This window comes from Chionomys nivalis, chromosome 19 (genome assembly GCF_950005125.1).
Source record: "Chionomys nivalis chromosome 19, mChiNiv1.1, whole genome shotgun sequence".
Taxonomy (NCBI): domain Eukaryota; kingdom Metazoa; phylum Chordata; class Mammalia; order Rodentia; family Cricetidae; genus Chionomys; species Chionomys nivalis.
Genome location: NC_080104.1, coordinates 29,602,272 through 29,625,228, shown reverse-complemented (window position 1 = coordinate 29,625,228; position 22,957 = coordinate 29,602,272). Strand labels below are relative to the sequence as shown.

General features: G+C 45.6%; 1 protein-coding gene across 1 annotated transcript; it reads right to left on the bottom strand.

The window, feature by feature from the left end:
• Positions 1 to 421: 421 nt before the first annotated feature.
• Positions 422 to 5,543, bottom strand: LOC130862325 (serine protease 40-like). Its single transcript, XM_057751888.1, has 5 exons — positions 5,288 to 5,543; positions 4,519 to 4,681; positions 3,647 to 3,921; positions 1,173 to 1,339; positions 422 to 745 (listed from the first exon to the last, which is right to left on the bottom strand). Exons 1-5 carry the CDS (start codon positions 5,463 to 5,465, stop codon positions 422 to 424), a joined length of 1,107 nt encoding a protein of 368 aa, XP_057607871.1. The 5' UTR covers positions 5,466 to 5,543.
• Positions 5,544 to 22,957: the final 17,414 nt, after the last annotated feature.

The following is a 22,957-nucleotide window of genomic DNA, read 5'->3' as shown; positions in this document are numbered from 1 at the left end:
CTGGGGCTTGCTCCAGGAACACAAGGCAACATAGCGAGGGCTTGGCCCAATACAGTGGCTCATTCTTCTGAAATAACACACAGCCTTAGGACAGGGGTGGACTGTATCTCTGGAAGCCAGCTTGGAGACAGTCAGTTCCTACACTGGTAGGCCAGCTCCCTGGCTGTCTCAACTACTGTTCTTACCCAGAGAGGATGTAGCCTTAAGATATTGAAGAACTGGAAGCCTGGTGGGACACTGGGGTGGGGGGGGGTTGTGCTAAAGAAGAGGGATCCAGAAGTTTCTTGAGCTGTTTTATTCTGTCAGGCCTGGATCAGGGATAGCCTCAGCTAGGCAGATGAGCCCACAGATGGAAACATTCAAAGTGGTATCAGTGAAAAGATTGCTAGATCTTGAGAGCCGGCATGGCTCTGTAGCGCCGTCACAGAATCTGGAACCAGATCGACTGCAGGAGGAGGACTTGAGAAGAGAGGAGGGCTCTACAGATACTGGGTTTGAGAATAGTGCCAGTGTTAAAACTCCTCCAGCCGACCAGAGTGGATGCGTTCTCGTCAGCGGGTGCCGAGAAGGGGTCGGCGTCAGGTGTCTCTTCCTTTTTCTTCTTGATCCAGTTGGAAAAGTAGGAGACTTTGGTGAAGATGTTGGGGCTGGAAATTGGCTCTAGACATGCTGCACTCCAGCTAGCCAGCCCTACCACATACCAGGAGCCATTCAGTGAGCAGACAAGGGGACCACCAGAATCTCCCTGAGGAGAGAGAAAACATAGCTGATAGGTTCAGGAAGGAAGGAACACACATTGCCCGAGCTAGAAAGGACTTGCTGGGGACCAGGGGTCTCTACAGCTATCTTGAGTGGTGCCCTTTGGGTCCATGGAGGCATATTTTTGCTTGTTTGCTTTTATTTAAAACATGGGAGACCTCTCTAGTCGGTATCTTTGAGGCAGGATCATAGAATTCTACTTAATACAGTTGCAGAGGGACCTTGTACAGCACCCACCTGGGGCAACCACAGATTTTTAGTATGTGGATGGCAACTAGAACAGCTGAACATCTGGCATCTGTCCCACCACCCACATGGGAGAGGAAGCCACTAAAAACACAGGCGGTGGCCTACTGGCCGGGGTTAGAGAGATGGCTGAGCTCAACTGCAGTGTTGGCGCCATGGTCGCTTACTAGGCAGACAGATTTTTCGTTCTTGACGTCCCCAGCACATATCATATCATCTTTTATAGCTTTATATTGACCGATGCTTTCTGGAGTATGGAAGAAGATTTCGCATTCCTTGTCATCAATGAGGGAGACCTCTGCTTCCTGCAGAGGGAAAGGTGATGGCAGGAACTCTGTGGGAGAAGGGTTCAGCTGTAAGAGGCAGCTGAGGGAAGATGCCAGCTCCCTTTCCAGGACGATTTGGGGTGGAGCGGGGGGCGGGATGAGGCAGTCACTCTAGGCCACAGTGGCAGGGAAGGGCTCATGTCAGGCATGCGATGACCAGTGGAAGTGGCATTCAAGAGCAAGCAGCGGGGCTATGGAAGACAGGGACAAGCTGGAAGTCAAAGTGACCGCAAAGGTCTCAGCATGAGGACCTCAGGCAGAGCTTCCTCAGCAGGTTAAGGGGACTGAGACTGTACCCAAGGGCACAGAAGTCAAGGAAAGGGCAATTCAGCTTTCCAACAGCTCTGGCTGCTCTGTGGAGCCCAAGCTGGGTGCAGGGATGCTGGAGTCTGGTGCAAGGATGCTGGAGCCTGAGGGCAGGGATGCTGGAGTCTGGTGCAGGGATGCTGGAGTCTGATGCAGGGACACTGGAGCCCGAGTGCAGCCGTGGCATAGGACTCAGAGCAGAAATGTTTAGGACCACGACAAGAAGACTGGCCAATCACAAGGAGCAACTGCACCTGGAGATGTGAACTCTGCTTCCAAGTGCTCTCACAGATCTGGCCTGGGGTCGCCTCATAGGAGCAGACCGACAACAGCATGCCTCACATCATGCGGGGGTCACCGTGCACATCCCTCAAAGTTGGTCAGGGGCTCCCTGTGTGTAGCAAACCCAAACCTGCCCCGAGGCCCAGCAACCGTGATCAGCAGAGGACATGACAGAAGATGGCTGAAGGTTTGGTCTCTTAGGGAGGCCAGGTTCTCTGCTCTGAGAGCTGCCCCAGCCCACACCTTCCTTCTCTGCTCCCACTCCCATTGTCTGGCCAGACCTGAAGACCCCACCTGCCCTGACATAGGCCCTTAGAGAGTGAAAGTCTGTCCCTACTAGTGGTGCTGAGACACTGTTCTCGGGACAGACTGTGGGACTGATCTCAGAGAAACATCTGACTGTAAACCTCCTTTGCGCTGCTTTGCCAGATTGTGACCCTAAGTTTCATGTCAAATTTATATTTACTTTATTTAACTTGCTATTATATTGTCTTAAATCAAAAGCATTCTGCGGGGCTGGAGAGATATCTCGGTGGTTAAGAGCACTGGCTGCTCTTCCAGAGGTCCTGAGTTCAATTCCCAGCAACCACATTGTGGCTCACCACCATCTATAATGAGATCTGGCGCCCTCTTCTGCCATGCAGGCATACATGGAGGCAGAATGTTATATACATAAGAAATAAATAAATAAACCTTTTTTTTTTAAAGCATTCTGCTGTGGGATAATGTTCTTGTATACTGTAAAATTTGTCATTCATATTAGTTTAATAAAATACAGATTGGCCAGTAGCCAGGCAGGTGACCAGACTAAGAGGATTCTGGGAAGTAGAAAGGCAGAGAGTAAGTTACCAGCCAAATGCAGGGGACGTAAGATGAGAATGCCTTACTGAGAAAAGGTACCAAGTCTTGTGGCTAAACATGGACAAGAATTGTGTAAGAGCTATTTAATAATAAGCCTGAGCAATAGGTCAAACAGCTTATAATTAATATAAGTCTTTGTGTGTTTCTTTGGAACTGAATGGTTGTGGGACCAGGAGGGACAGAAACTTCCATCTACAGCATCCTGTGTAAAATCACTGCCTAGGAACTCTGTATTCTCAATCTAAACATCAACAGCTGTCCCTTGCTGATAGTAGGCTCTTCCTGTGGTCCAGGATACCAAACTCCAAAGACACGGAATTCCCTTGTATACAGAAAACCTGTGCACTTGAAATCATCTCTAGATGAAACACTATCTGACCCAAGGCAAATGCAATACAGAGACTAGCAATACTGTATTGTTTAGGGAATAAGGACAAGGAGAATGTCAGTCCCCAACACTCAGGCTTTTGGTCCCCAAGTGACTGGATCTGTGCATCAGAACCATATGTATACAAGCTGGTAGAACAGGCAGTCTGCTCTGGCCTTAAGGGTTGGGCAGTAAGGTTCTCAGAGGTGAACGGCTCCCAGTTAAACACCAAAACCTACCCCATGCCTGGCCGCTCTCATCCTCTTAAGGATACCTCATGTCTTTCCTGGCCAGGGTAGAGCAACCACTGTTTGGTGAGAGCCTTGCAGTGCACAGAGTCAACCACACTTAGAGCTCTGGAATCAAAGAGCCCGCACTTCTGATCTGAACGGTGGAGTTTTGCTTTTGAGTCAGAAACCGAGGTTCTGGTTCAAAAACCACAGGAAAGGCCTCCACAGTCTCTTGCCCCTCACCCTCTTCACCTGCCCTGTGTACTCACTATCCTCTCTGAGCATCCCCCAGCCGCTTATCCAGCAGGAACTAGCTTGAGACACCTTCGTGGTATTCTCTGGGACGCAGGCCGGGAAGATGGAGGAGCTGTACGCCACAGGCCTGTGCAGCTGGATCAGAGCAATGTCATTCCCCTGATGGTGGATCTTGTTATAGTTCTCGTGCAAGATGAGCTTATTCACCGTCATCTGCCGGCTGAACTTGGTGGGACTGCCCAGCTGGTTGTACCCTAGCAGAATCCGGTAGTCAGATGGTTTTCGGGACCTATTGGAGGGCGGCACCTCTGAGTGTGACAGCTACTGACAGTTGACAGTGTCACCTGAATTACCCACCCTACAGGCAGCCGTATCGCATGTTCCATCATAGTCCTCCCCTCCTGATACTGGGATGGCCCTTCTCTTGAAGGGCAGATGACCTCCAGCAGCCTGAGGACTTTGGTCTTTTTGGAGGCTTCCAATCACTTCTCCAGCATACCCTAGTATCCAAGGAGCTGCGGATTTCATTCCCGTTAAAAACTATTTGAGGTGTATCCAACTGCTTCATCTTGGAGGCAGAAAGACTTCTCACTTCCAGCCCTGACCAGATCCCTCTCAGGGCTGCGTGAGAATTGTTTTTCTCAGAGCTTCTAGGAATACCTAAAAGGAAAAATATGTTTCCTAGCTCTGGGCTTCTCCTTATTGAGGGATGGCAAGGCAGGTGGCGGGCACCTTGCAAGGGAGGACTCCCATTGGCAGCAAGCTATCCCAGAACCCAGCCTAGAAGGACTGTCAGCTCTGCATCCTTCACCCCTCTCCTTCCCTCCTAGTGACTCTCTCCTGCACCCCCTTCCCAGCAGAAGGGCCCCGGGGAGGGAACACGCACCTTTGGAAGCAGTGGGCAGTACTGGCTACCCAGTTTTTGTCGATGAGAACGGCTCCACAGATATGACTGCCACGAAAGAGCAGACTGGCCTGCCACGGCCACCGCTCAGAACTGGCCATCTGACCGCCATAGATCTTCCCTTGGAAATTGGTCCTGCCACATACTGTGGAGACAATCACAGCCGCCAGACACCTGCATTCAGGATGCATGTGCTTGGTGCCCCAAATGTTAGCATCAGCGGGACTCAGGGGACACGATGGCCTCTCTTCTCCATTTTCAGGTGGTCATAGCCAAGGTCAAGAGTGGAATGGCATAGCTTATGTTAACAAAGAGCCTCTTGGATGGCAGGGATGGGGGTGGGAGGTGTCAGGCTGAGAGCCTCTCAAGAAGGGTCAACAGAAGAGAGGTGCAGGCAAAGGGGAGCATGCCGCCAGGCTCTCCTCAGACTTTATTAATGTGAGGAGCACAGCTCTGAAGAGGCGGAAACCCAGGGCTGACAGAGGCCATTATCGTCTTTGGATGGGTGTGCCCTCCCGTCTCAACCCAAGGAAGAGCATAGTACAGCCTCGTGCATGGCCTTGACCCTGAACTGAGGGGTCCAGAGATCAATGGGAAAGAATCAGCAGAGGTTGTGGGTATCCGGTATAGACCCCCACCTCCAAATGTTCACCTTCAGTGTAAAGGCCTGTAGAGCTACCAACTGCCTATGTTCCGAGGGAAAGGGAGGGGACACGCCCCCCAAAATCTGTCTCCTCTTCTCAGCACTTACCGTTCTGCTGGGCTTGGAGGCCTTTGGGGATGGGCCAGACACCCACAGTGAGTGGTACTCTTTGCGGGAGCGTGTAGTCCTGGGCATGGAGTGGCAAGAGGCTGAAACAGAGAAGAGCAACCAGAAGGCAGGCTCCCGTCCATCCCAGACCCAATTGCTGGGCCCTGGTGCCCCGCATCAGGCCGGCCTGCCTCTGGGTCCCAGACAGGACAGAAAGCACGTGCAGACAACCGCCTATGCTGGCAAACTGCCTCTAGGGAACTCCATCCCTCGCCCATCCTGACCTCGCGGAGCTGAGCAAGTGTGCTGAAAACCTAGGTCCTCCCATGGAGGAAGTTTTGTCCTCAGACCCTCTTCTCGGGCTTCCGCAGAAGTACGCTCTTGCGGGAGTGGGGCCAAGGAACATTCACCGCATCCCAGAATTTCCCAGGTTCGTTCTGTTGCAGTGCACACTCAAAAACAAGAAGTCTCATCATTGAGACTGACACGCCACCGTCTCATCAAAGTCCACAATGCCATCAGCTAGCTCCTCTGGTGGGGCTGTGTGTGGGTGAGAGTCCCCACTAGTAACCAGCGAGTTACCCTGTCTCGAAAAACCAAAAATACAAAACAAAAAAACTACCCCATATATACCTGCATGCCAGAAGAGGGCACCAAATCTCATTATAGATGGTTGTGAGCCACCACATGGTTTCTGGGAATTGAACTCAAAACCTTTGGAAGAGTAGCCAGTGCTCTTAACCTCTGAGCCACCTCACCAGCCCCCTCATTATAAATCTTTATAAACATGAACACTAGTAAGCACACGACAGAATCTATACTAAGGTATTTTGAGATTTCTTCTGCCAATAGAATCAATCCAAAATTATTTACTTCAGCCTTAGGCAGATTCTTTGCACAAGGGCAAAAGGCGGCCACTTTCTTTAGCAGAATATCTCTAGGCAACATTCTAAAATTCTTCCCCTCTGAAACCTCTTGAGTGAGTCCCCATACACGTCTGTCTACCATGCTGCCCATTAAGGGGTACTTAAAGCATTCCACTGTTTTCATAAACCAAAGTACCAAAGTCCAAATTCCTCCAAACACACACATGGTCAGGCCTATCACAATAATACCCCAGTCCCTAGCACCAACTTCTGTCTTGGTTAGGGTTTTTATTGTTATTATAGGCTCACAACCATCTGTAATGAGATCTGGTTCCCTCTTCCGACATACAGAGATACTTGTAGACAGAACACTGTATACATAATAAATAAATCTTAAAAATTTTTAAAAAATTGTTTATTTATTATGTATAATAATATTATTTATTCTGTCTACAGTGTTCTGCCTGCATGTATGCCTGCATTCTGGAAGAAGGCACCAGATCTCATTATAGATGGTTGTGAACTACCTACCATGTGCTTGCTGATAAGTGAACTCAAGACCTCTGCAAGAGCAGCCAGTACTATTGTCCTCTGAGCCATCTCTCCAGCCCTCACAACTCTTATAAAGGCAAATATTTAAATTGAGATAGCTTGCTTACAATCTTGAGGTTCAGTCCACTATCATCATGGTGGGAACATGACAGTGTGCAGGCAGAAGCGGTATTGAAGAAATAGCTGAGTCCTACATTTTGCAGGCAACAGGAAGTTGCATGACTCACTGGACAGTATTTTGAGCATAAGAAACCTCAAAGTCTGTTCCCACAGCATCACACTTCCTCCAACAAAGCCACACCTCCTACTAGTACTACTCCCTGAGATTATGGGGGCCAATTACACTCAAATAACCATACCCTCTTAGACTCAAATGACAAGAGGTCTGAGAAAGAATCAGGGACACAACACCCTTCACAACACCCGCACAGAATATAACTCTCACCAAGCAAGTAAAAGACTTGTATGACAAAAACTTCAAGTCTTTGAAGAAAAAAATTGAAGAAGACTTGCAAAGATGGAAAGGTTTCTCGTGTTCTTAGATCAGTAGGATTAACACAGTAAAAATTGATATGGGACAGTCTTCTGTTTTGTGTTGATTTCATTGGTTAAATAAAGAAACTGCCTTGATCCTTTAATAGGACAGAAAATTAGGTAGGCGGAGTAGACAGAACAGAATGCTGGGAGAAAGAAGCCCAGTCAGTCAGACGCCATAGCTCTCCTCTCCAAAACGGACGCAGGTTAAGATCCTTCCTGGTAAGCCACCACCTCGTGGTGCTACACAGATTCTTAGAAATGGGTTAATCAAGATGTGAGAATTAGCCAGTAAGAGGCTAGAGTTAATGAGCCAAGCGGTGTTTAAAAGAATACAGTTTCCGTGTAATTATTTCAGGAAAAGCTAGCCTGCGGCCGGAAACTGGGTGGCAGGAAGCAGCCCGCCGCTCCTACTACAAAAATGACTGTCCTACCAAAAGCAATCTACAGATTCCATTCAGTCCCCATCAAAATTCCAACATAGTTCTTTACAGACCTTGAAAGGACAGTATTCAACTTCATGTGGGAAAACAAAAATCCCAGGATGACTAAAACAATCCTGAACAATAAAAGACCTTCCAGAGGTTTCAACATCCCAATTTCAAGATACACCACAGAGCTACAGTACTAAAAACTTCATAGTATTGACATAAAAACAACAGGTTTATCTATCAGCAGAATTGAATTGAAGACCCAGATGCAAATCTACACACCTACAGACACCTGTTTTTTTAAAATATTTATTTATTTATTTTTATTATGCATACAATATTCTGTCTGTGTGTATGTCTTCAGGCCAGAAGAGGGCGCCAGACCTTATAACAGATGGTTGTGAGCCACCATGTGGTTGCCAGGAATTGAACTCAGGACATTTGGAAGAGCAAGCAGGCAATGTTCTTAACCACTGAGCCAACTCTTCAGCCCGACACCTGTTTTTTATATTTAAAAAAAGTCAGAAAAAAAGAATAGAAAAAGACACACACACACATTGAAAAAAAGAAAGCATCTTCAACAAATGGTACTGCTCTAACTGTATTTCAGCATGTAGAAATATTTACATAGACCTGTATCAATCACCCTGTATAAAACTTAAATCGAAGCTGATCAAAGTCCTTAACATAAAATTAGATACACTGAATCTGGTAGAAGAGAAAGTGCATAATAGCCTTGAATCATTGACACAGGAGACAACTTCTTGAACAAAACACCAATACTGCAGGCACTAATCCATAAATGGAACTTCATGAAACTGCAAAGCTCCTATAAGGCAAAAAAACACTGTCAATAGGTCAAAAGAACAGCCTAAAGAATGGGGAAAGACCTTCACCAACTCCATATCTGACAGAGGGCTAATATCTAAATATGTAAAGAACTCAAGAAACTAGACATCAACAAATCAAATAAAAAATAGGGTACAGATCTAAACAGGGGATTCTCAACAAAGGACTCTCAAATGGCCCAGACACACTTAAAGAAATGTTCATCATCCTTAACCATCAGGGAAGAGTAAATCAAAATGAGTCTGTGATTCCATCTTACACCTGTCCGAATGGCTAAGATCAAAACCACAAATGACAGCTCATGTTGGAGGTGATGTGGACCAAGAAGAATGCTCCTCTGTTGCTGTTGGGGGGCAAACTTCTACAGCCACTACGGAAATCAGTTCTTCGGAAAATTGGAAATCAATCTACCTCATGATCCAGCTATAACACTCTTGGGCACATACCCAAAGGATGCTCCATCCTACCACAAAGACACTTGCTCAACTATGTTCAGAGCAGCTGTATTCATAATAGCCAGAAACTGGAAACAACCTAGATATCCCTCGGCTGAAGAATGGATAAAGAAAATATGATACATTTACACAATGGAGTATTACTCAACTGTTAAACACAATGATGTCGGGGAAATTTGCAGGCAAATGGATGGAACAAGAAAAAAAAATCATCCTGGGATAACTCAGACCCAGAAAAGCAAACATAGTATGTACTCACTTGATAGAGTGAGGTCTGTCTCTGACTATTTTGCCCACTCTCGGGACTCTTTTCCTCCTCCTGGGTTGCCTCACCCAGCCTTGATATGAGGGTTTGTGCCTAGTCTTAGTATGCTTGTTATGCTGTCCTCTGTTGATATCCCTGGAAGTCCTGCTCTTTTTATGAGGAAAATGAAGGAGCAGTGGATCTGGGAGAGAAGGGAATGGTGGAATTGGAGTGGGGGCTGGGAGGGCTGGAGGGAGGGTAAGCTGTAGTCCAGATGTAATGTATGAGAGAGCAATATAGAAGAAGAAGAAGAAGAAGAAGAAGAAGAAGAAGAAGAAGAAGAAGAAGAAGAAGAAGAAGAAGAAGAAGAAGAAGAAGAAGAAGAAGAAGAAGAAGTTGTACTATTTCTGCAGAAGGGTATGTAGCCATGCCCAATCAAACAATCAGGCAACCAGACCCAGATGGGGTCTGACTGAATCTTAATTCTTAATACAAAGCAGTCCTGTACCTTTCTCTGAGTGGTCAGAATGCAGTCTCACCAGCTTCAACTTCCTGGCAAGGGGTTCTTCCCCTTCTCGTGTTCCCATAATATCTACTGTCTTTCTATTCAGCAGCAGGTCCTCCTGCTTACATGTGTGTATAGGCATGCCCATGCCTTAGGAACTTCTGCTTGGAAACTGCTGAGACCTAACCGAACTCCTATGCCTTCAAAGCTCAAGTTCAAAGATAAGATAAGCATCATCTTTCTGTCAGAGTCTCACCCTGCACCCTCTGCTCCAGACTTCCAAATGGCACCTAAGGCGCTCCACCATCATCCTAAATCTGCAGTTACTTTAGATATCAGAAACAGCGAATCATCCAAGGGCAGACCACCCTCTGGATGAAGTCAGTTATCCTTGATGGCAAGACACATTTACTGAGAGCTAGTTTGTCCCCTGAAGTAATAAGGACTTCTTGGGGCTGCCTTGCAGAACCAGAACTGCCATTGGCCATGCCAGAGGAGCCCCGAGTTGCAATGGAAGTTCCAGGTGCCAGCCCACCAGAAGGGCATCCTCTGATGGGGCCAATCTCATTTAGGCAAGGCCACGGGACTGCAGACCCTGGGATGTCTTTTGCTTCTGCTGTGCCTTTACATCTTTGCTGCAGCTCTCTTTCTCTCTCTCTTGTCTAGCATGGTGTGAATGGACGTGGGGAGATCTCCACTGCCTGTAATATAGTGTGTTTATCTCTTGGAAAGATCCTATTCTACTGGGCATTTTTATCTGTGGGTTGTCGAGAAGATGACCCCTCCCTAACCTGTACTATCTAATTTGATAATAATAATGATAGCCTATGCAGAGTTTTGATAAATAAAAACAAATACAAGGATATGTTTCACAGCCAGGGTCTGTGAGTCTAACCTAAGGAGCTGCTTGGATTGTAGCTCAAGATAATGACTAACAATTGAATCCTAGTAGCCCAGCTAGTTTAAATTCTTTCAATCTTAATGTTGGGGTATGTGGTCATGGGTCTCAGAGTGCATTATAGCTGAAAGAAAGTTTTTAAGCTGAAAGAACGTTTTCAAAATAACGAAGTTAGAGTAAGATTTTTTTAAAAAAATAACTTTGAGGTGAAAAACCCAAGAAGATAATCTAAAGTTTTAGAAAGGCACATAGATGAATGCGGAACTCCTTAAGGTCAGGGAACAAGAACAAAGCAGCCCAGTTATTACTGGCTGATGTGGTCTCCTTGCTAGGTGTGGTTGATGACCAAAGGTGATGATTAATTCCTTATACCCATTTCTGCCCTCAAAATCCCGATATTGAAAAAAAAAACTATTAGTGAATGGATATGTACCCTAAGGATTTAAAGTAGAGCTGACTGATTCTTTTTATATATAAAAGTTTAGGCTTGTGATTTCTTTAAGATTCCTTATAAGATTACCTTCCAAGATAAGTAATAAAGTAACTGACCCTTTCTTTGTAACTGCAAAATGCAGCCTGCCAGTAAAAGACCTGACAAGAACACCTTGCTTGTCCACACAGTTAATCTGTAACTAGTTTCTTGGGTATGAATGTGTGTGGGTTCTTGGGATAATTTGTTTTTTTACCTGCAATACATAATGTTTAGTCGTATGAGGGAGATGAAAACCATGTTTTCCCCCTTTAACAAGTCCCTTGAGAAACAAACAGAATGCAACTGTTTGGCCTCTTGTACTGCCTGGAAGATTCCGCCAGGGTATAAAATCTGTGGAAAAATATGAGGGAAGGTGGACTACAGAAGGAAAACATCAAGAGAGTTTGTGAGGGCCTTTCTTCCTAACCCCCCTCAGATAGAAAAGTCTAGCCTTGCTGACTCCATGGATTCTTGTCAAAGCCCTGTGCTGTTGGAAGCTGTCCCACCCCCTAGACACACAGGGGTACAGAATTGAGAAAACCACCAACCAGACCGCGACCTTACCACATATGCCGCGTGACCGCACATACTCTTGACCCCGGTCCCCAACTTTTCACATTGAAACCTCACGGCAGTATGAGAAGATGAACTTGGGGGTCACTGGACCCCTTTATCAGTTCATTCTCAACCTGCACATTATTAAGCCTCCTTCCTCTGTGTCTCCCCATGATTCACCTCTTTAATTGGAATATGGTAACAAGTAGCCAAATCTAACCTAACATGGGCGCCACATCCAGGGCTTTGGCCTCAACCTGTTCACAGCCACTCTTTTAACATTCTGATGTCTTGGTCATTCTGTGGTCGTAAAAGTAAGCTGTGCTTTTCGCCACCTGGAATAACTGATATCTTTGCAATCGCCCTGGCTCGGTTCCTTCTTGCCAAACAGTTTACCCCTCATTTGCTATCCTTGTGCTATAAGCGATAAGAAGAAACCAGCTGGCTACATATTTGCACTGATGTGTCAATAAGTTTAACTTCTAACAGAAATGAGAAATTGAGAAAACCAGGACTGGAGCGATGGCTCCTCAGGTGAAGGCATCCCACATTGTTAAACATGACGGCAAGAGCACCTGAGTGATGAAATCAATGGTTGGACTGGAAAGAGGAATATGCACCATCGTCCAGCTGGGCGAGGAACTGTCCTGACCTCTTGGGGGCTGAGATCCAGTAACCTCCTGGAATTGATACAAAATACATTATTTAGGGGACTATGAGAGGAGCAATTTACAGACTGATAAAGGACTCCCAAGTAAGTGATGAGCAAACACAAGGCTTCAGTGTTACCGGGAGGGTACCTGGGGGGTCTGCACTGCGACCCTGAAGGAAGCCCCAGCCCCGGACAGGCAGGTTAGGGGCAGAGGCCAAGATTGACTGAATGACCCGTGGGGAAGCAGGCTGTGGGAACCGCTCACGCCGGGCCCCGCCCCTTCCCTCGGCCCCGCCCCTCACACCTGTCTGTCTTCTTGTCCAAGGGGTTAGATGACTCCTTCCTATAGTCTCCCAACCTCCCACCTGTCGGTTCTGCTGTTCAATCATCCACCCAGGAGAAAGCAGTTGAGAAATCTTCTCAGGCTTGGCAGACCACGGTCAGAGAAGTTTATCTTCGAGGCAGATAAACTGCACTTCCTCCTTTGGAGCTGCTGGTCAGAGCTTTCCTGCAGACCCTGCAGATGCTATAAATGTGTCCAGGTCTTGGTTGATCAGAACACACACAGATAGCCTATTGCAGTTTGCACTAACCGGTTTAAGAGACTGAGAATGTCTTTATTCGACTGTTAGAAAAAGAGTGGTGTAGGGCTGGAGAGATGGCTCAGAAGTTAAGAGCACTGGCTGCTCTTCCAGAGGTCCTGAGTTCCATTCCCAGCAATCACAGGGCGGCTCACAACCATCTGTAATGAGATCTGGTGCCGTCTTCTGGCCTGCAGGGATATATGCCTGTCCTGGAACTAGCTCTTGTAGATCAGGCTGGCCTCGAACTCACAAAGATCCACCCACCTCTGTCTCCTGAGTGTTGGGATTAAAGGCGTGCGCCACCACCGCCTGGCTATGATTCTCATATAGTTCTAAATAATTATTAGTTCTTGTATATTTCTGAATCCATTTGGTAAGATGGTTTGAGAGCTAAGTTCAGTTAGGTAGATGTTCTGGTGGGCTAATGCATAGTAACGTGACTGGATAACAGGCTAGATATTTTAAAACGAATGATTTTGAAACATTTCAACATCTAGAAATAATAAGAAAATTAATACACTTACCCTGATTTAACATCATGAAATATATACAGGTATTGAAACCTAGCACTAATATATACAATTTTGTGTTTTTATGAGTCTATTAAAGAAAAGTATTTAAGCAAAGAAAATGAAAATTATTTTTGAGTCAAGAAAATCAAATTATTCACAATTCTCCAGTCACACCCAGGACTGCTATGACAGATTTGGTCAAAAAGTCTTACTGAACTCCTGGGGTGCCAGTGTTTCTCACCGTGTGTTCCTCCTCTCTTCAGATTACGTTGGGTAAATCTGAATAATATGCAGATTATTTATTTTTAAGATTTATTTATTATGTATATGGAATTCTTCCTGCATGTATCCCAGCAGGTCAGAAGAGAGCACCAGATCTCATTACAGATGGTTGAGAGCCACCCTGTGGTTGCTGGGAATTAAACTCAGGACCTCTGGAAGAGCAGCCAGTGCTCTTAACCTCTGAGCCATCTCTCCAGCCCCTACCTCACTTCATTTGTGTCTCTTTAAAAGCAGAAGAACCTAACAGAAAACTCCTCCCCCTCCTTCGCTGGAGTCATCGTCTTGCAATGTCAATTAGTAACAACTGTGCCAGACCAAATGTCCCTGTTCCTCACTGTTGTGCCCAAAAGCTTGGTTTCTAGGTGATTCTAGATCCTTACAAAGTTGACAGTATTAACTGTCATATACTCACGAATTTCAGTTATAGAACTTCCTCCCCCCCCCCCACTCCACACCTCAGTGCTGTGTAGGGCCTATGACCTCATCTAAGAAAGACAAGCACTTTACCATTGAGTCACAGCCCTGACGCCTGTAAGTCTTGTTTGTTTGCTTGTATGTTTGTTTGAGGCAGGGTCTCTCTACACAGCCCTGACTGCCCTGAAACTCATGATGTTGAACAGGCTGGCCTTGAATTTACAGAGATCTGCCTGCTTCTGCCTCTGGAGTCCTGGGAATTAAAGTTGTGTGCCCAGCTGTCATCTTTTATTTGATTTTTTAATATATATATATATATATATATATATATATATATATATATGTTTGTGTTGGCGTGTGCTAGTGCCTAAAGAGGGCAATTGTTTGATGCCTGAGGTAGGTGTTTGGAACAGAATTCTGATCTTAAGAGGCAGGAGGATGGTTGTAAACTCAAGGCCATAGCTTGAGCATAGCCAGACCACAGGAGACCTGCCTACATAATGATCTCCAGGCCAACCAGGGTGACACGGAGAGACTATGCCATCAAACAACAACAACAAAAACAAAATACACACAAAGAAAAACAGAACTCAGGTCCTCTGGAAGAACAGTCACTTTCTAACTGCTGAGCTATATCTCCAGCCTGTCAGGGACTTTTCTAAAAAAAGAAAAAGAAACAAAGAAACCCAGCTACCCATCCCTTTCACATCTTACAAATCAGCCCCACCAGTCTGGATCCCTGAGCCTGGGCTTGTAAGGGTCCCACTAGCACAAGACTGCAGCCATTTGTTGGCCTGGCCCAGGGCCAAGGAAAAAGCAACAAACAGGCTGGAGGTTCCTCTTTTGATTCTAGTCCAGAGTAAACCCATTTCAGGGCATGCAACAAAAGCATCACACCCACATGCAGACTGTGCTGCTCAGGGTGACAGGCAATTCTAGAGGATGCTAATGCAAACCTTCATTTTGCACGGTGGTGGTGGCACATGCCTTTAATCCCAGCTCTCAGGAGGCAGAGGCAGGTGGATCTCTATGAGTCTGAGGCCAGCCTGGTCTACATAGTAAGTTCCAGGACAGGCTCCAAAGCTACAGAGAAAGCCTGTCTTGAAAAACAAAACAAAAAAACCTTTATTTTTATAATTTTACTGCTATTTAAGATGTCGCCATATAAAAAGAAGTATTGGATGTGAAATTACATCAAAGGAAAATAACAAGAAAAATGGGGGCTCCGTCGTAGCAGACTTGTGTAAGTTGAATGAGACACTGGCTTTGAACTACAGCACTCCAAAGAAAAACAAAACCAAGCCACTGGTTATGATTGTCTGGATTCACTCAGTGAAGTACCTGGTGTGTAAGAGTGGGGACCTTAGTTTGCCCCAGACCCCACACAGAAGATTGAACATGGTGACACATGCTTGTAAGACCAGAATTAGAAAGGCAGAGGCAAGCAGAGCTGGGGTTCACTGGCCAGCCAGCCCAGATGAATTGGTGAACTCTAGATCCCAGTGGGAGAGACCATGTTTCAAAACCATAAGGTGAAAAACCCCTGTCACAATACCCTCTGGCCTCCACGTAGGAGTAAATACACATGTAGTCACCCTCGTGAAAACAAACACATACAAACATACACACACACACGCCTGTAAACTGGCCTCTAGAAGAACTAAATAAATTATTGGTAGTGTTATGATTTTATGTCCCCCCAATAAAATTCACACTGAAATATAATGCTGGTATTGAAGTGATGTCTTAGTTAGGGTTTCTATTGCTGTGAAGAGACACCATGATCATGACAACTCTTACAAAGGAAACCGTTTAATTGTGGTGGCTTACAGCTCAGAGGTTTAGTCCGTTATCATCATGGTAGGACATGGCGGCAGGCATGCAGGCAGACATGGTGCTAGAGAAGGTGCTGAGAATTTTACATCTATTAGCAACAAGAAGTGAATCGAGTCTACACTGAGCATAGCTTGAGCCTAGGAGACCTCAAAGTCTGCCCTTTTGGTAACACGCTTCCTCCAACAAAGCCATACCTCCCAATAGTGCCAATAGTGAGCTTATGGGGGCCAGTTACATTCAAACTGCCACAGGTAGTGAGGGGCGGGGCCAGGACTTTTAAAATAATTGCTCAGATTTGTTTGTTTTATGTGTGTTTTGACTGCGTACTGTGTGGGTGCCTGGTGCCTTCAGAGGCCAGAAGAGGGCATCAGATGCCCTGGACCTAGAGCTAGAGACAGGAGTAAAGCACCCTGCGGGTGTTGGAAACCAACCCTGGGTCCTCTGCAAGAACAGCAAGTACTCTCAACATCTGAGCCACCTCCCTATCCCCAGGTGGGACTTTTACTCATTCATTGACTAAGGAGCTAATGGGCTCTCTCAAGAATGCATAGCTGAAGAAGCCTGTTTGACTCTGGTCTCTCCTTTGTGTCCCATTCATTCTGCCATGTCTTGTCTCACCTCAAGGTTCTGCAATGACAGCACAAGCGGCAAAGGCAGTATTCAAACGCCACCCCTCTAGACCCTGGCCCTTTTCTGCCTCCAAAAACTAAATGACCCAAAGAAACCTTTATTCTCAAGAAATTTCCAGCTAGGGTAATTGTTAGGTTTATGAGGCTGCTTAAAGGGACGGGAGATAGAGAGGGGACGCATCTGATGTCAGCAGGAGAGGCAGATACAGCCAGAAAGGGGTGTCTGCCAAAGCTGAAGGGGATGCCTGGGGTTAATTGAAGAGCTTTGGAGAATGGGAAATTAGACTCAGCTGCTCGGGCGAAGGGAAAGCCTGCAGTTTCTCCTTCTTGGAGTTGTTTATTGAGAGGGGGCTGTTTTGTCTTTAGAAACCGCCTTGCCCTGGGCTGTGTTGATGCAGGCAATAGCGGGAGACTGAGGTAGGCAAGGGCATTGAAGGCAGAGGAGCTAGTGTTTCAACACACGGCCCTGGTCAGGATTGACACGGCTTGTTCAGGGTTTATTCTGACCATATTAAATTATAGTAGCAGAAAATAGGCGAAGAGACCCAAAACAAACAGCACAAAGTTGTGCAGCTGTGGCTGAGGCTGAGGAAGTGGCAGGTGTGAGGGGACCCTCGAAGCTTGATGTGTTTGTTGCACATGCATCTTTCCAGAAGTGCTGCACCTTTTCTCGGGCGCCCCGCCCGAACCCCTCTCCACCTCCTGAGACTTTACTGCTTAGCATTAGAAGTGTCTCCTGCTGTTCCAGCTCCCACCCACCATTGTTCTCAGTTTTCCATATTCCCTTCCAGGAATGGGTCATTTTCATGAGGCTATTGGCATATTGTACTTCAGCCATTGTTCTTGTGGAGCTGCTTTGCATGCGGCTTGCTGCACTCAGAAGCATTCTGCATTCCGTGCTGTCTCAAAACAGTTTCACTTTCCGTACTGTTTCCATTTTTTTTTTTTTAATGAATACTATTGGGTAGACAGCTGTCCCCTTCTGTTGAAGGCTTAGCTCTTTTCAGACAGTGAAATTTTGTAAGTGATTGGATAGTGGCTCAAAGCACGCAGATGCCCACCATGTCCAAGACACTCCCTACCCATAAAGATAGTGGTGACCTTTGTTCTTAATATGCAAAGAAAAAGATGAAGAACCAGTGGAGAAATAACAAGCGATATGAATGTCATCATAAGTGTTAAAACCTGTTCAGATTCTCTTAGAGGTAGAGGCTTGGAAACCCCAGCAAATAAAGAATCCATCTTAAATTCAAAGATCACAAGTTTGGCACGCACCTCACAGCAAGACAAGGGTGGAGAAATAGCTCCATCTGTCTATGCTCTTTGAAGTGGGGTTATCAAGAATTAGGGGAGGGTAACTTAGAAACTCATGTCAAATTTGAAACTGCCCATGCTTGTTATATGTTTTGGAAGTGTTATTCTTTGGTTGAGCACTTGTTTGTCATGTGGGAGACCCTGGGTTAAACCCCCAGCTTAAAAAAAGTTGCTCACAGCCAAATCTCAGCACTTCAAAGGCAGAGGCAGATGGAGCTCTGAGTTCGAGGTTAGCCTGGTCTACAGTTCCAGGACAGCCCAGGCTACACAGAGAAACCCTCTCTCAGAAAACAAACAAAGTTACATGCCTTTATTTTGTTTCTGCATTCAAAAATCCTTCCATACAGCCCAGGCAGATTGGCTTCAGACTCTAGATCCTCCTGCCTCATCATCCTGAGGGTTCCATTATCATTGTGCACCACCACACCCGGTGGGTACACGTCTCTTTTTCTTTCACATGTATACATGTGGTGTGTGTTCATGCGAGCAGGTACAGGGGTGGATGCCAAGCTCCATCTCAATCACAGAGGTGGGGTTCCTCAGTGGAACCCAGACCTTGCTGCTATGACTAGTCTACCTACTCTGCTTGCTTTGGGGAGCCTCCATTTCCTCCTTTCAAGTGCTGGAACTGCAGGTGTGGCACCACACAGACTCAGCTTCCACATGGGTTCTGGAGACCCAGACTTCAGTCCTCATGATTGTGCAGTGAGAGCTTTAACCACTGAGTCGTTTCCTCAGCCCTGTACATGCCTTGCCCGGGCATTTCACACCCATGACCTCGTTCCCTCGATTTCTTCATGAAGATAAGTAAAGACAAGGGAACGGCTGTGTGGATCTGTAGGGAAGGGGTGCGATGGGTCTGCTCGTCTTTAAATGATAGGTAAAGACATCAGTGACTCTTCGTTCTATATCACAGGATCCAAAATTTGGACTAAAATTTTATATTATGTCTTAAACACTAAAGAAGAGAGCCAAGCCAGATGGTGGCGGTGCACGCCTTTAATCCCAGCACTGGTGGAAGTGAGTTCAAGGCCAGCCTCTTCTACATAGCAAGTTCTACAACAGCCAGGGCTACATGGAAAAGACAGAGAGAGAGAAAGCTCAAAATGAAAAACAACTATTAACACGTTTTTAAGAGTACCAAGAGTCAAATGCTAAAAGGGTCATAGTGGTTTCTTTCTTATCCAACTTTGCTATTCTCTTTGTGAGTCTTTTGGGATAGTCTAGGGAATTAATCAGAAAATCAAAACTGTTCCTCTCATTAAATTTTCACTAAGCATCTCCATCTCCTTACTATGCCAGGATCTGGGCAAAAGGGCAAAATCATAACATTTGAGAAGGAAAACAATTGAAGCCAAGAGAACTTAAGCAAAGACACAAAGGTGTCAAGTAAAAGGAAGGTAATGGCAGGGCCAGGACCACGCTGCATCAGGCTCCTCCACCGCCTGCTTCCGGAGGCAGGCATGTGTGTCTGTCCACCTCCGCTGCCTGTTTCTGGAGACAGGCATGTGTCCACCTCCGCTGCCTGTTTCTGGAGACAGGCATGTGTCCACCTCTGCTGCCTGTTTCTGGAGGCAGGCATGTGTCCTCCTCAGCAGCCATTTTGCATCTGCCACAGATCTGACGGTTATCCCAGGAGTTCAGATTCAAGCCCACGTACAAACCTTGCTGTGTGTTCCAAACCACATGACTGACAAGCCAGATAGTGCCTGCGAAGCCTGACTGTCCCTTGCAACAGCATCCAGCAGCATTTTCACCACTATGGGAGGTTCTAGGCTCATGTCCATCACAGTTTCCAAAAACACATGCACTTACTGAGCACCCAGAGTGTGGCCAGTGGAACGAAGAGACTGGGTTCTTTTCATTTTACTTCATTCTAATTAATTCAGATACCCACATGACCCCAGCAATTCCTGTAGTGAAAAGTGGCTCTGTAGACGCTGGACATAAAGAAGACCAGTACCCTATGACAGGGAGGCTCTGACATCCCGGATAGATGCTGTCAACAAGAACAGTTAGCCAGAAGCAGAAGCCAAAAAGCAAAGTTAGTACATTTGGAGATTTTTCTAGAACTATTTGGACTTTGATGGATTGGGCCTATGTTTTATTTTAGCAGGTGTTGTGTACATACTGAGTTTTACAGTCTGAGTGGTATTTCCATCATGAAGTCAGTTGCGCTAAAGTCTGGGGTCCTGTTACAAACTGCAGAAGAATCTCCTCTCCCATGCCTCTCCTTGGGGCTGGTCAGTCCTGAGAAAATCCTTGGTTTTCTTTCAACCTTTGCACCCATGCCTTTTTCTCTTGAACTCTTCAGTAACCACTTACTGTTTCCACTTCCTGTCCTCAAGGTTGAGAAAACATGGTGTTTTTCGAGTTTTAAAAACCGATTCATTGCACTGGGTGTGGTGACACATGCCTTTAAGTCTAGCACTGGGAGGCGCAGGTGGGTAGATCAAAGCCAGTTTGTTCTACACATAGTAAGCTCCAGGCCATCCAGGGTTACATAGTGAAACCATATCTCAAAATCGAAACCACGTGCACACACACACACACACACACACATGCACACATGCACAAACCCATAACTTTTAAAGCATTCCACTAACCCAAATACCATGTCCTCAAGTCCATATAAGAACTGAAATACTCAAAATTACAAAAATACAAAAAAAAAAGAACTAAGAGTATAGTTGCTCAATAAAACAATGACATGGGACTCTGCAAAATAGCATGCGTTAGCAAAATTATTACTAGAGGAGAAATATAGACATATTTGATATTGGAAAAGTAGGGGGTTGAAGAAGGTAGAAGATTGAAGGAGTCATGTAGTTGATCCAAATGCTACTTCCCTTTAACCCTAACCCTAACTCTACTTTACTTTCCTGTTACCTAGCTACTTCTGCCTCCCTTAAGATCACTCTCTCATGATCACCTTTTTGGCTTCATGACCTACACACACACACACACACGTGTGCACCATTTTAAATGTAGGCTCCACATATAAGATACATGTGGCTACTGTCGTTCTGAGTCTGGCATCATTTTAATAACATAATAAGTTCCAGTCGCAATCATACCCTGCAAATATCATACCTCCATTTTCCTTGTTGACCGCATTGAATTCTATTATGCATGGGTACCACATTTTAAAAATACATTCGTCTGTTGATAGGCATTTCAACTGCTCTAGTTCCTGGCTAGAGTACACAGTCCGGTTACAAACACAGATGCTCAAGCATCCAGAGTATGTTGACTAAAAGTCCATCAGGTATGTCGAGAGTGGTATAGCCGTGTCATTTGATAGTTCTATTTCCAACTTGCTGAGGTACCTCTGCACCAATTTCCATAGCAGCCACACAGGTTTACACCCCACCCACAGTGGACAAAGAGTCCCTCTGTCGCCACATAGGCATGGACACACGTCATTTGTTTTCCTGATGCCTGGGACAAGATAAACTCTCAAAGCAGTTTCATATTTTTGGTTGTGAGCCTAGCCTTTAACAGCTGAGCCATCTCTCCAGCCCTCAAAGTAGTTTTAATTTGCATTTTCCTGATAGCTAAAGATGTTGGACACCTTTTCAAGAATTATTTTGGCTATTTGTGTTTCTTCTTAATTTGTTTACATTAGAGTGTGATATGCGTCATCACTTAAAAAATGCAGAGTCTCCCATGGGTATATGTTTGTAGAGATAAGTATTATTAATACACATATTTTTTAAAATGGTGTCTGGTGAGATGACTGAGCAGGTAAAGGTGATTACTTCAAAGCCTACAACCTTAGTTCAGTTCCTCAGGATGCACATGATGGAAGGAGAGAACCAACTCCCACAAAGTGACCTCTGATTTACACATAGGTGCGTGACACATGCACAGTCACACTAGATAGATAGATAGATAGATAGATAGATAGATAGATAGATAGATACAGACAGACAGACAGACAGACAGACAGACAGACAGACAGACACAGAGAGAGACGACACTACTGGAGTAGCTCAGAAATTCCCACAGTTGAATGTTAAGACTGATAGACTCAAGAGTATCCTAATGTAATTTTTTTTTCGAGACAGGGCTTCTCTGTGTAGCCCTAGATGTCCTGAAACTCACTCTGTAAACCAGCCTGACCTCAAACTCAGAGATCCTCCTGCCTTTGTCTCCCAAATGCTGGAATTAAAGGCATGCTTACCACTGGCCCTGTTCCTAATGCAATTTCTAAGGGAAGAATAACAAACATGTATTTGAATGAAATGCTACAAATAATTTTATGGTGGTGCCTGGTACATCACTGGTTCTTTCCTGTTTCAGCTTCTGGTAGAGGAAAAGTACGTAGCTTTTGTCTGTGAGTCATCTTGAATGAGGAATGATTTGGTAAAGGGCACTGCTGTAAACACCGTTGAAACCGTTCATCTTTTCTCCCTACATTTCCCTCCAGAATGTAGAAAGGCTTACAGAGTATTCTTAATTCCATTATGATTTATAATTTGCATAAGTTCCATGAGCTTTCTTTCTCCTTTTTTAGCAGACATCGTGGGAAACACTGGTTATGGTGTTCAGACTTTGAAAATTCTCAGGTGAGAATGGTGTTGTGATTGTTAATACTGATTATCAGTATGACAATATGCAGATTTACCTTAGAGACCAGTCATTGGCTGGGGCATGCCTACAAGGGATTATCTAGACGAAGTTAGCCTCTAGCTATGTCTGTGAGGGAGGTTAGCTAAGGTGAGCACAGTGCCCAACAGTGGGCAGCACCATTTCACAGTCTGGAGTCCTGAACTGAATGAAAAGGAGAAAGGATGCCAAGTACCAGCGTTCATTGTTCCTTGTTTCCTGCATGCTGACGCAGGGGCAGCATGACCAGATGCTGCCAGCTGCTGCTTCCAGGATATCCCTGCCATGGTGAATTGAACACTCACGCTGTTGGCCAAAAAACGTCTTTCTCCCTTGTCTCTCTCGGGGTATTTTATCAAAGCAACAGAAAAGTAACTAATATGTGTTTGTAGAATTAAGCTCTGAACAGAGTTGAGGGCCCTTAGTGGACTTTACACAGCCCTGTGGTAAATCCAGCTTTGAAACTGAAGTACCA

Bases quoted from the DNA above. Each gene is read 5' to 3' on its own strand.
- LOC130862325 (XM_057751888.1), bottom strand. From the start codon at position 5,465: ATGCGGGGCACCAGGGCCCAGCAATTGGGTCTGGGATGGACGGGAGCC. The intron at 4,682-5,287 runs GTAAGTGCTGAG...TTGTCTCCACAG, and splicing joins CCTCCAAGCCCAGCAGAACG to TATGTGGCAGGACCAATTTC. The intron at 3,922-4,518 runs GTGCGTGTTCCC...GCCCTCCAATAG, and splicing joins ACTGCCCACTGCTTCCAAAG to GTCCCGAAAACCATCTGACT.